Source organism: Monodon monoceros, unplaced genomic scaffold (genome assembly GCF_005190385.1).
Source record: "Monodon monoceros isolate NGI ecotype Baffin Bay Population unplaced genomic scaffold, NGI_Narwhal_1 Super_Scaffold_13, whole genome shotgun sequence".
NCBI classification, from domain to species: domain Eukaryota; kingdom Metazoa; phylum Chordata; class Mammalia; order Artiodactyla; family Monodontidae; genus Monodon; species Monodon monoceros.
Window position 1 is genome coordinate 76,996,538 of NW_021703769.1, and position 13,606 is coordinate 77,010,143.

The 13,606-nt window shown below is 50.5% G+C and overlaps 1 protein-coding gene and 1 pseudogene across 5 annotated transcripts in view; both read right to left on the reverse strand.

The window, feature by feature from the left end:
• Positions 1–10,536: 10,536 nt before the first annotated feature.
• On the reverse strand, positions 10,537–11,457 carry LOC114894334 (annotated as a pseudogene).
• The window catches only part of ELN (elastin), a 31,726-nt gene continuing 29,403 nt past the window's right edge, over positions 11,284–13,606 (reverse strand). For all 5 annotated transcript variants that reach the window (XM_029220423.1, XM_029220421.1, XM_029220422.1 and 2 more), the window contains 3 exons: positions 13,371–13,400; positions 12,699–12,749; positions 11,284–11,564 (listed from right to left, as the gene is read on the reverse strand). In XM_029220423.1, the coding sequence (XP_029076256.1) occupies positions 11,521–11,564; positions 12,699–12,749; positions 13,371–13,400 (125 nt within the window). In that variant the 3' untranslated portion in view covers positions 11,284–11,520. The remainder of the gene's footprint in view (positions 11,565–12,698; positions 12,750–13,370; positions 13,401–13,606) is intronic.

The window sequence follows — 13,606 nt, forward strand, 5'->3', positions numbered from 1 at the left end:
TAAACTTCTTCCTGAAGAGTTAAGTAGTGTATATATTTTTTTTTTTTTTTTTTTTTTTTTTTTTTTTACGGTATGCAGGCCTCTCACTGTTGTGGCCTCTCCCGTTGCGGAGCACAGGCTCCGGACTCGCAGGCTCAGCGGCCATGGCTCACAGGCCCAGCCGCTCCGCGGCATGTGGGATCTTCCCGGACCGGGGCACGAACCTGTGTCCCCTGCATCGGCAGGCGGACTCTCAACCACTGCGCCACCAGGGAAGCCCCCTCCCTCCTTTCTTAATATTCAGATTGATGCTGGTGCCCTCATTCTGTCTGCTGGTCAGATGGCCCTAAAGCACGTATAGTAAAGTGTCCCAAGGAGGTGTGGAGGTCCTTGGAGGCTGGACAGCAACGTTTTTTGCTTGTTTGTTGCTTTCCTATAGGGTATATATCAGGCAGGGTCCTGGCAGGAAACAGAGAAGCACTCAGCAGGGATTACTGAGCAGAGTTTAATAAAGGGGATTTTACAACGGACTGGGCAGCATTAAGGGAAACCCATGAGGACACTCACGGCCTCAGGAGGTGGCAGCAGGTAGCACCCCTGGGTGAAGGGGCTTGGGAGAGGGTCCCAGTGCAGGGTGCAGGGGGATACTGAGTGGACCTAGAGGGGCTGTGGGCCTGTGCCTGGTTAGGTAGAGGATCTCACCCAGGTTTTTTTTTGTTTTTAAATTTTTTTTTTTTTTTAAATTTATTCATTTATATATATATTTGCTTCATGCGGACCCTCTCCAGTTGCAGTGAGCGGGGGTCACTCCTCGCCGTGGCGTGCGGGCCCCTCACCGCGGCGGCCTCTCCTGCTGCGGAGCACGGGCTCCGGGTGCGCGGGCCTCAGCAGCCGTGGCACGCGGGCTCAGCAGTTGTGGCTCGCAGGCTCCAGAGCGCAGGCTCAGCAGCGGTGGCGCACGGGCTCCTTTGCTCCGCGGCACGCGGGATCCTCCCGGACCAGGGCTCAAACCTGTGTCCCCTGCATTGGCAGGTGGAGTCCCAACCACTGCACCACCAGGGAAGCCCCTCTCACCCACTTTTATAACACAACTAACCCTTACAGAGTAGACCTGTGGCTGCAAAAGAGTCTTAAAAAGAAAGCAGGTTGAAGATGATGCTGATACCGCAAGACGAGCGAAAGGACAGAGCTGGCACTTCCCTCTCTTGTCGGAGCTCCTTGTCAGACACGTTTCCCGTTTCCTGGTGAAACCAAGGACCAACTCATCAGATCTGACACATTCGGTCACATTGCTCATCCAAGTTATTAAGTCTTTTTTTAACTGAAAGCAAAAAAGCAATTTTGTACTTTTAATAAATAAAAGCATTCAACTGTTGTTCATTTCATCTTTCGAACATTCTTCTTAAACACTGCTTTTGCATTGTTATGTGATGAACATTTTTTATTATTTGTATAGTCAATTATGTATGTAATTTATAAGTGAATGTGTCTATGTGTGTGTTGGGGAACAAATAATAATTTGGGTGCGGGCTTCCCTGGTGGCGCAGTGGTTGAGAGTCTGCCTGCCGATGCAGGGGACACGGGTTCGTGCCGCGGTCCGGGAAGATCCCACATGCCGCGGAACGGCTGGGCCCGTGAGCCATGGCCGCTGAGCCTGCGCGTCCGGAGCCTGTGCTCCGCAATGGGAGAGGCCACAGCAGTGAGAGGCCCGCGCAACGCAAAAATAATAATAATAATAATAATAATAATTTGGGTGCAAATTAAGAGCCCTGGCTTGGATGCGTTAAGTTTTAGGTGCCTGTCTGCCATCCAAGTGGCAAATATATGTGATATTTGCTCAAAAATATTTTACTGATGGGGTTCGTGATACAAGTTTTCTAGATGAGGGGTCCAGAGCCCTTTGGGAAAGACTCACTCCAGGTCAATGGTTAGGATTTGTCCAAATTGCCAAATTAATACCTGGCTGAACACAGGCTGGTGACAAGAGGCTCCGTGGGGATACTCACTGGATTAGCCCAAGACTGTGACCCAGGGCAGGGGCCAGAGCCTGAACTGTCCTAGCCTAGGGAGGAAAAGAGAGCTGGCATCATGGGATCCCTGCTGTCAGATGCAGCCTGCCCCCTCCTTGCCCACTCTGCGTGACATCACCCAGACACGTGGCTTGTTGACTCCCCTGCCCTCTCCTTGAGCTGCGGATGCAAGAACCCAAATATCTATTTGGCATCTCCACTTGGATGGCAAACGGGCACCTCAAACTTAATGCATCCGGATCAGAGCTCTTAATTTGTGCCTGGATCTGCTCCTCCCCCAGTGTTTCTCATCTCAGTAAATGACATCCCCGTCCTTTAGTGGCTCAGCCAAAATTTGAAGGCATCCTCAACTTCTCTCCTCTCTCCTTATTCCTTTTCCTTGCACTTGATCGATCAATCAGCAAATCCTACTGGCAGATCCTATTGGCTCCCTGTACAAAGCAGATCTAGAATTCTACCACTTCTCCCTCCACTCTTCTCTCCTCCCTGGTCTAGTTGGGTATGACAGCCCCTGAGTCATGCACCCCTGTCACCCTCCAGAGCCTCTGAAGGGTCAAAGTGTGACATTTCCTTGCTTTCAAACCCAAAGCCCTTACTGCAAACTTTATGGGACCTAGTCCCTCGCTACTTCTTTGCTCATATTTCTTCTCTCCTTTGCTCTTTCTAGTTAACTACGGTGCACCTCTCTGCTCTTCTAACTTCCCAAGCATGTGTTCATCACAGGGCCTTTGACCTGAGATTAGGTGTCCCCAACCATCCCAGCTAACTTAACACCCTTTCTCACTCTCCGTCTCCTTCCCTGGCTTTTAATCCTCATAGCACTGATTCACCTGACGTTAGAATTATTCATTTATTCACTGTATTCGTTTCCTGTGGCTGTGGTCACAAATTATTTTGCTCACAGTTTTGGAGGCCAGAAGTCCTAACTCAGTGGCTTTGGGCTAAAAACAAGGGCTGCATTCATTCTGGAGTCTCTAGAGGAGAAATCAGTTCCTTCTCCCTTCCGGCTTCTTTTTTTTTTTTTAAACTGTGTCATCAAAACACATAATATAAATTTATCATCTTAACCATTTTTAAGTGTACGTTTCAATAGTGTTAAGTACAGTTGACCTTTGAATGATTCAGGGGTTAGGGGAACCAACACATGCTCCCCTCCCGCTGCTGCCCTCAACACACACACACGCACACACACACACACACAGTGGAAAATCTGAACGCTGCTATCTCTGCCTCAAAAACAAAGGAATTGATAAATGACTCACCCAAGACCAGGAAGCAGAAACCGTTTGGAGGGAATCAGGACTCAACCCCCTGTTCTTTTGATTCTACATATTGTGATCTCTAATCACACACAAACTTTCTCCCACACTTAAAGACCTGTAAAATGAAAATACAAGTGTTATATTTATTGGAAAAAAATCTGCATATAAGTGAACTCTCCCGGTTCAAACCAGCGTTGTTCAAGGGTAAACTGTATATTCACAGTTGTGAAACAGATCCCCAAAACTTTTTTTTTAACCTTTTCTTTAGTTCTTTCTTTATATGGAATATAGTTGCCTTACAGTGTTGTGTTAGTTTCAGGCGTACAGCACAGTGAATCAGTTATACATATACATTATCCACTTTTTTTGTGTGTGTGTGGTACGCGGGCCTCTCACTGTTGTGGCCTCTCGCGTTGCGGAGCACAGGCTCCAGACGTGCAGACTCAGCGGCCATGGCTCACGGGCCCAGCCGCTCCGTGGCATGTGGGATCTTCCCGGACCGGGGCGCGAACCTGTGTCCCCTGCATCGGCAGGTGGACTCTCAACCACTGCGCCACCAGGGAAGCCCCATTTTCCACTTTTTTAAAAGATTGTTTTCCCATACAGGTCATTACAGAGTCCCTAAATTTTTCATCTTGCAAATCTGAATCTCTGTACCCATTAAACAAACTCCCTTCTTCCCCTCCCCCAGGCCCTGGTGACCACCATTCTACTTTCTGTTTCCATGAATTCGACTACTTTAGATGCTTCATATAAGTGGGATCACACAGTATTTGTCTGTGACTGCCTTATTTCACTTAGCATAACGTCCCCTAGGTTCATCCATGTTGTAGCATGTGGCAGGGTTTCCTTCCTTCCTTCCTTCCTGTATTTATTTATTTATTTAGGATTTCCTTCCTTTATAAGGTTGAATAATATTCCACTGTAGATATACAACACATTTTCTTTATTCATTCATCTGTTGTTGGATACGTAGGTTGCTTCCACAGCTTGGCTATTGTGGATAATGCTGCAATAAACACGAGAGTGCAAATATCTCTTCAAGAGAGTGATTTCATTTCCTTCGGTTATATACCAGAAGTGGAATTGCTGGATCATATGATAGCTCTATTTTAGTATTTTTGAGGAACCTCCACACTGTTTTCCATGACGGTTGTTCCAACTTACATTCCCACTAGCAGTATACAAGGGTGCCCTTTTCTCCACATCCTCTCCAATGCTTATCTTTTTTTTTTTTTTTTTTGATAATAGCCATTTAAACAGGTAGGGGGTGATATCTCATTGTGGTTTTGGTTTGTATTTACATGACCTGGTGACTGGTGATACGGAGCACCTTTTCATATACCTATTGGCCCTTCATACGTGTTCTCCTGAGAAATGTCTGCCCAAGTTCTTTGCTTATTTGAAAATTAGTTCTTTTTCTTTTTTAAATGTTGAGTTTCTTGAGTTCCAGATATGTTTTGGATATTAACCTGTATCAAATGTATGGTCTGAAAAGATTTTCTCCCATTGCATAGGTTGTCTCTTCACTCTGTTGATGGTTTCCTTTGCTCTGTGGAAACTTTTTAGTTTTATGCTGTCCCACTTGTCCATTTTCACTTTTGTCATCTGTGCTCCTGGAGTCATATGCAAAAAATCATTGCCCAGACCAATGTCAAGAAGCTTTTTCCCTGTGCTTTCTTCTAGTAGTTTTACAGTTTCAGGTCTTATGTTTGTCTTTAGTCCATTTTGAGTCAATTTTTGTGTTATGCTGTGAGATAAGGGTTTAGTTTCCTTCTTCTGCATCTGGATATTCAGTTTTTCCAGCACCATTTATTTTTTTTCCAGCACCATTTATTGAAGAGACTATCCTTAACCCATTGTGTGTTTTTGGTACACTTGTTGAAAATCAGTTGATCGTAAATGCATGGATTTACTTCTGGGCTCTCTATTCTGTTCATTGGTCTCTCTCTCTCCTTATTACTGTAGCTTTGTAATATATTTTGAAATCAGGAAGTGTGATGCCTCCAGCTTTATTCTTCCTGTTCAAGATTGTTTTTGTTATTTGAGGTCTTTTGTGGTTCTACATGAAATTTAGGATTGTTTGTGGGAGGATATGGACTGAAGACCTCCTATACTGCCATCTTACTAAAGTCATTTCTCTGTAGTTTTCTCTTTTTGTAGTGTCTTGATTTTTTTTCTTTAATTAATTTATTTTATTTTTGGCTGTGTTGGGTCTTTGTTGCTGCACACGGGCTTTCTCTAGTTGCGGCGAGCAGGGGCTACTTTTGTTGCAGGGCACAGGCTTCTCATTGCAGTGGCTTCTCCTGTTATGGAGCACAGGCTCTAGGTGCGCGGGCTTCAGTAGTTGTGGCTCGTGGGCTCTAGAGCGCAGGCTCAGTAGTTGTGGCGCACGGGCTTAGTTGCTCCGCGGCATGTGGGATCTTCCCGGACCAGGGCTCGAACCCATGTCCCCTGCATTGGCAGGCGGATTCTTAACCACTCCACCACCAGGGAAGCCCTCTTCTTGTAGTGTCTTTGTCTGGCTTTGGTATCAGGGTAATGCTGGCCTCTTGGAATGAACTTGGAACTGTTTCTCCTCCTCAATCTTTTGGAAGAGTTTCAGGAGAATTGGTATAAATTCTTGTTTAAATATTTGGTAGAATTCACCAGTGGAAACCATCTAGTCCTGACTTTTCTTTGTTGGGAGGATTGACTACTGATTCATTCTCCTTTCTTGTCATTGGTCTCTTCAGATTTTCCATTTTTTCACAATTCAGTCTTGGCAGGTTTTGTGTTTTTAGGAATTTATTCATTTCTTTAGGTTATTCAATTTGTTGGCATACAATTCTTCCAGCTTCTTTTAAGGATACTTGTGATAGCATTTAGGGCCCAGCAGGATAATCTCCCATCTCAAGATCCTTAACTTAACCACATCTGCAAAGACTCTTTCTCCATATAAAGTAACTATTAGGGGCTAAACTGCATCCCCCTAAAATTGTACGTCAAAGTCCCAGTCCCCAACACTTCAGAATGTCACTGTATTTGGAGATAGAATCTTTAAAGAGGCAATCAGGTTAAAACACGGTCATCAGAATGGGCCCTAATCCACTATGACTGGCGTCCTTATAAGAAGAGGAGAGTAAGAGACATATGCACAGAGGAAAGACCATGTGAGGACACAGGGATAAGACAGCCACCTACATGCCAAGGAGAGAGCCCTCAGGAGAAACCAACCCTGTGGACACCTTGATCTTGGACTTCCAGCCTCCAGAACTGTGAGAAAATAAATTTCTGCCACCCACCCTGTGGCAATTTGCTATGACAGCCTGAGCAGACTAATAACGGTAATATTTACAAGGTTTCAGGGATTAGGACCTGGATATCTTTGAAGCTATTATCAGCCTAGCACATTTGCTTGCCATTACCATCTTTCTACCAGAGTGTATAACTAATGAAAGCAGGGAGTTTAAACTTTTTATTTTTTTGCGGTACGCGGGCCTGTCACTGTTGTGGCCTCTCCCATTGCGGAGCACAGGCTCCAGATGCGCAGGCTCAGCGGCCATGGCTCACGGGCCCAGCTGCTCTGTGGCATGTGGGATCCTCCCTGACCGGGGGCACGAACCCATGTCCCCTGCATCGGCAGGCGGACTCTCAACCACTGCGCCACCAGGGAAGCCCTCAACTATTTTGATCTCAAAACAATGTCCATCCTTAGGGAGTTGCATTCTGGTGGGGAAAGTCAGACAATAAACAAAGACGCAAAGTATACTGCGCTATGTGGTGACATGATGGGTACTGGTGATGGGTGCTCTGGAGAAAGAGAAGGCAGGGCCAAGTCATTGGTCTCCCAAGTGGGGGAGGAAGGTATAGTTTGTAATTTTATTTAATTATTATTTTTATTTTTGGCCGCACCACATGGCTTGCAAGATCCTAATTCCCTGACCAGGGATTGAACCTGAGTCCTTTGCAGTGAAAGCTCGGAATCCTAACCACTGGACCTCCAGGGAACCCCCTATAGTTTGCAGTTTTAGAAAAGGGGTCAGGGAAGGACTTTCTGAGAAGGTGACATTTGAATCAAGACCTGAAAGAGGTGAGGATGCCAAGCACGTTGATAACGGAGGGAAGAGCTTTCTGGGCAGGAGAGACAGCAGATGTGGAGGCTGCAGATGGGTGGCCTGCTGCCTGCAGGGAAGGGAAGAGGGCAGTGTAACCACACGGCCTGGGGGGGCCGAGTAGCAGGGTGCTGGTCAAACAGCTGGGCCAACTCAGGTAGGGGCTCCTCGGCCATTGAAAGGCCTCTGGTTTGGGCCCCGAATGAGGCGGGAGCCATAGCAGGATTTTGAGCAGATGTGTGACCTGAGCTGACTCATGTTTTAAAAGGATTGTTTCGGCTGCTGTGTGGAAAGAAGGCTGAAGGGGAGCCAGGGCAGAATCAGGGAGCCGAGCCTGGAAGCTGTGTCAGTCCCCCGGGCAAGAGCTGCTGGTGGACCAGGGCCTGGGGGTGGGAGGAGTGGTTGAACTCTGGTTATCTTCTGAAGGCAGTGTCCCAGGATTTGCTGGTGAATCTGGTGTGGGCAGTGGGGAGAGAAGAGGGCTCCAAATCTGCTGGCCTGAACCACTGGAGCTGCTGTTTACTGAGACGGGGAAGGTGGGGAGGAGAGCAGATTTTGGTGGGGGTGGGCGGACCCACGCTACGCAGGAGTATGAGACTTCCAGGTGGAGATGTTAAGAACTGGCCTTGAACGTGCAAGTCCAGAGTTCAGGGGAGAGGTCTGCGCTGGACGTGTCAGTTTGGGAACTGCCAACGCATACGTGGTATTTAAAGCCATGAATTATGAGAAATAGAAGTAGGGAGGCGCCAGGGCTGAATCCTGGGGCTGGCCAACTTTCAGAAGCTGGAGAGCTGCAGAGGGATGAACAAGGGATCTTTTGTTTTGTTTTGTTTTTTGATTTATCTTTTCTATTTTCAGGACTTTCTCCCATAGACCTGCATCATCCAATACTGTGGCTATTTACATTTAAAAATTTAAATTAAAAAACAAAATTAAAAATTCAATTCCTGGGCTTCCCTGGTGGCGCAGTGGTTGAGAGTCCGCCTGCCGATGCAGGGGACACGGGTTCGTGCCCCGGTCCGGGAAGATCCCACATGCCGCGGAGCGGCTGGGCCCGTGAGCCATGGCCGCTGAGCCTGCGTGTCCGGAGCCTGTGCTCCGCAACGGGAGAGGACACAACAGTGAGAAGCCCGCGTACCAAAAAAAAAAAAAAAAAAAAAAAAAAAATTCAATTCCTCAGTCTCACTAGTCATATTTTTAGAGCTCAAGAGCCCACGTAGCTAGTGGTTACACACCAGACACAGCAGATAGAGGACATTTCTGTCATCACAGAAAGTTCTGTGGACGGTGCTGCTATAGACCAACTCACACTGCCTTGTAGGAAAGATACGTGCACACAAATGTCCAGGACAGCATTGGTCATAATAGCAAAGTGATTAAATAAATACAACAGATATAGTTACTGGTATGTTAACTCCATGAGGAAAGGGATTTTTGCCCATTTTGTTTACTACTGTATATTCAGCTTCTAAAACAGTACCTAGTGCATGGTACGTAACTCCATAAGTATTTGTTAAATGAATATACAGATGATAAGGAATGATCTTTGAAACAGAGTTTTGATTAAAATAACACCAAGATGCTGAGTAATGCAACTAATATGTGTATATGTTTGTGTATGATGAATAGATGTCTCTGGAAGGCAGGGTGACCGACTATCCCAGTATGCCTGGGGCTGAGGGCTTTCCCAGGATGAGCAAGGGATCTTTTTGCTGAACAAGTGAATGAATGAATGAATCTGGTTTGCCACTACTCTTGGGCAGGCTGTCACTCCTCACTGACTGTCACAGCAGCCCCCCACCCCGTGGTCTCCTTTAACCTACCCCCTACCCGCTTCTGATCCATCCTTCACCTTTCCTCGGCTCTGCTCCCTCCCACCGGGCACTGGGAACCTTCACAAGGCTGCCCTTCCTGCTGGAAAGGTCTGACCCTTCCTACCCTCTGCCCTATTCTCTACCTGGTAGATTGCTTCCTGTGCTCTGCTGTCCTCTGAGAAGCTGTCCCTGAGCATCGCCCCACCCCCTTGCTCTTTCCACAGGGTCCTTGTGCACAGGTGCACGGATACCCATACTGCCGTCTGCTGCTGTCTGCACGGCAGACTCCACCCGCACTCCCAACAAACAGCTCCCTTGCCGTCCTTCTGGCCTCCACGAGAGCCCACTGGCCATGGGGTTCGCTCTGATGCACACATGAGGCCATGTGGGCCCTGGAAGTGGACTTGGTGGTCTGGGGAGGAAATTCCAGAATCTGGTACCCAAGAGTGTGCTCTAGAAGGGACTTGTGGGCTCCAGGGGGGGCACATCCCCATACTCTGTGGATTTGTAGCCCTGCGGGGAGGGGGACAACCCTGGGGAATTGGTGCATCCAAGGGTAGTACAGAGTCTCCTGTTGCCACCCACAGAGTGTCATTTGCTTTGTTTTGTAAAGAAGTAGAGTGGTGCCCTAGTGGCCATGTGTGACAGTGAGTCTTCCTTAAAGGGGACGTTTAGAAGGAAACATCCATCTGTTTGTCTTAGGTCGGGCCATTTCTTTTCTCTCTGCAAGGCTGTTCACCAAGGCTAAGCATTTGGTCTGGACAGAAGGGTCATTTTTGTTTCCTCCATCTGTCCAGCTATACTCTCAGCATCTAGAGGCCAAGGATTTGGGCCCAAGGGGTGAGGGCTGGGGAAGGAGTGTCCGGGTGAGTGAACCCACATCCTCAGAGGAATGAGACCCACTGTGGGTGGACGTGTGTAGGGCTGGCCGCTCTGCTTCCCCTACAAAGGGATTATCATTATTAAAGGACAGGCTGAACTAGGAGAAGGATTAATTCACCAGAAGCCAATGGCAGGTAATTGGCAGCCCCCTAAATACATCTTGAACAGGTTCCCAAGGCCGAGCCCTACCCCGACCAGGAGCTGAAGGCAGATGAGGGATTACAAAGGAGGCCAAGACAGTTCCCTTAAAAGGTTTTCATTTATTAGTCTTTTCTGAAGCAGTTAATTGTCTTTTCTTATTTAAAAAGAAAATGTGTGTTTCACTCAGAGTTATACCAAAGCGATTAAAATGAATCTTCTACTGGGGATGTAGCTCCCCAGATCAGAAAAAAAAAAAAAGAAAACGTTTTTTTTCCCCATAAACCACAAAAATAAAACCAAAGGAGAACATCAACAGTCAAAAATAATCCCCAAACATCCAGGACAAAAAATAAAATATTTATTGATCTATCACAGCGAGACACAAAGAGATGGGCGGGGCAGGGGGGGATATGCTCTGAAGTACAGTGGCTCCAGGGGGGGGACTGGGGATACAGTACTGCGTGGGGGGAGGCCCAGTATGCGAGGGAGATTCCTGCTGCCCCAGTCGGGACAGCCCCTCACAACCTGGGCTCGGGGCCCCTACGTAGGGGTGTATGTGGTAGGGCAGAGGCAGGGCACAGGCTGCCATGACAGGTTAATCGAGTTGATGGTAGAGGCGCCCAGCCAGCTAGCGGTGCCGGGCAGCCAAATGGGGACCAGGACAGATGGACGGATGGGCATATGGGCGGATGAATTCCACAAGAGCAAGAGGGCTATTCCCAATGGGGGGAATCTTCCGACCTGAAGGTGCCCCAGACATGGGGAATAGCCATTGGTAGGGGAGAGGGGGCCAAGGGGGCCAAGAGATGGTGTGACCGAATCCAGCTTGAGGGTTTCGATGTTTGGGTACCAACTGGACTGCAGCCAGAGGTGGGTCCTGGTGGGCAGGGAGAGGTGAGACTGCCCAGGGAGTGTCTGCACCATCTTCAGAGGAGCCCCAGGGAAGGGGTTCCCTGAGGGACTGTCCTTCCCTCCTCCCTCCCCACAGGGAGAATGAGAGCACCAGTACGTAGCACCAAGTTCCCCTGGAGATGGAGTGTGTGGAGGGAGAGCTCCTGGGTGGGAAGGGGGTGGGGGCAGGGGCCAAGCCCACCCACCCCTTGCCTCTGAAGGAGGGGGCTTCCAGGAGCTCACTTGGCCACCACTCTCTTGTTTGCTTGCCCTGTGGATTTCCAAGGCCACCCTGCCTGCCCTGTTCCCTCCTGGGGTGGGAACTTAGGAGGGGGCATGGGATGGGGGGGGTCACAAAGGGTTTACATTCTCCACCAAGCAGTAGCACCAACGTTGATGAGGTCGTGAGTCAGGGGTCCTGGGAAGCTCACTTTCTCTTCCGGCCACAGGATTTCCCCAGGCAGGCCCCAGCTGGGTGCAGGGAGGCACACGCAAGGGTCAGTCTTGGTTGCTTCTCAAGCCCTTGCCCACTCCCCCCAACTCCAAGCTGTTCTTAACACCCACATCATCACAGCGGGGAACAGAGGCTCCAAGAAGCCACGGGAAGCCTGGACACGACCCCAGGCCACTCTCTGAGCTCTTCGGCTGTACAAACTCCCACTGAGCAGGTGGGTGGTAGCAGGACTCCTGCCCTCTCGGGCGGAGGGCCTGATTGGTCAACCTTATTTCAAATCCTCAAGGCACAGAAGTCTGGTAGTAGGGCCTGGGGTAGCGCCTACCCCTGGGGGAGCTAGATGTGGCTCATTACTGCCACCTGGTGGCAGCGAGCACCATCTTTTTCTCTCTCTCTGTGAAGCTCATCCAGGGCGTTTGTTGGGAAAGAAAGCCAACAAAAAGAGAGCTTGTGTGACAGGGCCACAGGCACCAGCTGGTGCCTGGCTGAGAGCTGGGCGCCGTGGACGAGGTCAGGCTGCTCTTGCCTCTGCCTCTCCCTGCCCTGGCCTGGGCTGTCTCATCTGCTCAGTGGGAAGCAGGTTGGGGGGGTGGAAAGGGGATCCGCAGCCTGAGCTGGGCACAGGTGCAGAGCTGGGGCTTCTCTGGGTCTCTTTTGGGCATCATTGGGAAATGCCTGGGGGGTGGTGATCAGACCCCACCCCACACACTGCCAGAGACACATCTGCGTCTTGGAGCAAGGGTGTGGCTCTGGGCCGCCTCTGCCCACCCTGCCGGGTCCACCCCTCTGATCCCCTGACTCCAGGGCTCACTTTTTTGTCGCCTCCATCCTCTCTCTCCTTCTCTGCCCCCCCCCAGCCCCTCGCTCCTCCCGCAGGGGCAGGTGTGGGTACCAGGGAGGGAGGGGCGGCCAGGCCTGGCCTGGATGAGCCTGGAGGGTCCTGGGCCCACTCTTAGCTCTGCGTGTCTGTGTCGCAGGTAGAAGAAGGGGTGGGTAAGGTGTCCAGCTCTGCCCCAGCCTCCCCACTCCCTGCCAGGCCTCGTCTGACGTGCTGCCCTCTCTCCCAGGCTGATGGACCCCATCACTCTGCCTCTGCCCGACACCCACCCCCTCACCCCCCGCCCACTTCCAGGGGCTGAGTCTCTACTCACCTTGGTATCCCAGGGCTCCCAGGGCCCCTCCGTAGAGCTTGGGAGGTTTGCCTGTGGAGGGAAGGCCGGGATTGGGGAGGAGGCCAGGCCTTCCCTCCTCTCCCAGACAACCCCGCCCCCGGCCCCTCCACGCGCCTCCATCTTGTAGCAGCGGGTTCCAAAGGCCTCTCTGACCCCGGCCCGACCCTCCTGTCCAACCTCGCTCCTTGCAGATGGCCTGCTGCCTGTGGAGGACTGAGCAGCTCTGCGGCACCTTCTCCCACCACAGTCAGACCCTGGCCACGCTTCCCGGGGGCAGCCTTACGCCCACTGACAGGCTCCAGCTCAGCCTCCCTGACCGCCTGCTTGAACAGGGCTTGTGCTTCCCTACAGTTTCTTTCCTTTTCTATGGGACCTTGTCAACCTCTCTGGTTAGACCTTGAGACCCGGGCTGACCCAGGTCCCTGTCTCACTCCTGGTGCCCAGTCGAGTGCCCGGCTGGGAGCCCCAGGAATCAGGGTCCCCATATCCCCACCTCCCAGGGCTGACTTCAGCTTCTGTGATTCCCCGTGGGGCTCCCTCGGGTCCCCATGCCCAGGGCCAGCCCAGGGCCGTGGCTGCACTAGCCGCTCCCTCAGCAGGAGCTCAGAGCCCTGCTTGAAACGGGGCCCCTTGTTCTTATGATAGACTCACCGCCAACTCCCAGGCCCCCGGCTCCGCCACCTACAAGGCAAGGAGAGAGGTCGTGAGTGTGCCCACCTCTGGGGTGCCCGCCAAGCCCTCCCGAGCAGCCTGAGCCTCGTCTGAGGGGGGGCCAAGTTCTGGGCTTGGCTGTTGGAAGCCCTTGGCTCTGCCTCTACCAGTGACTGTGTGACCCTGAGCGTGTCCCTGGCACTCTCTGAACCTCAGTTTGCCTCATATGAACGTGG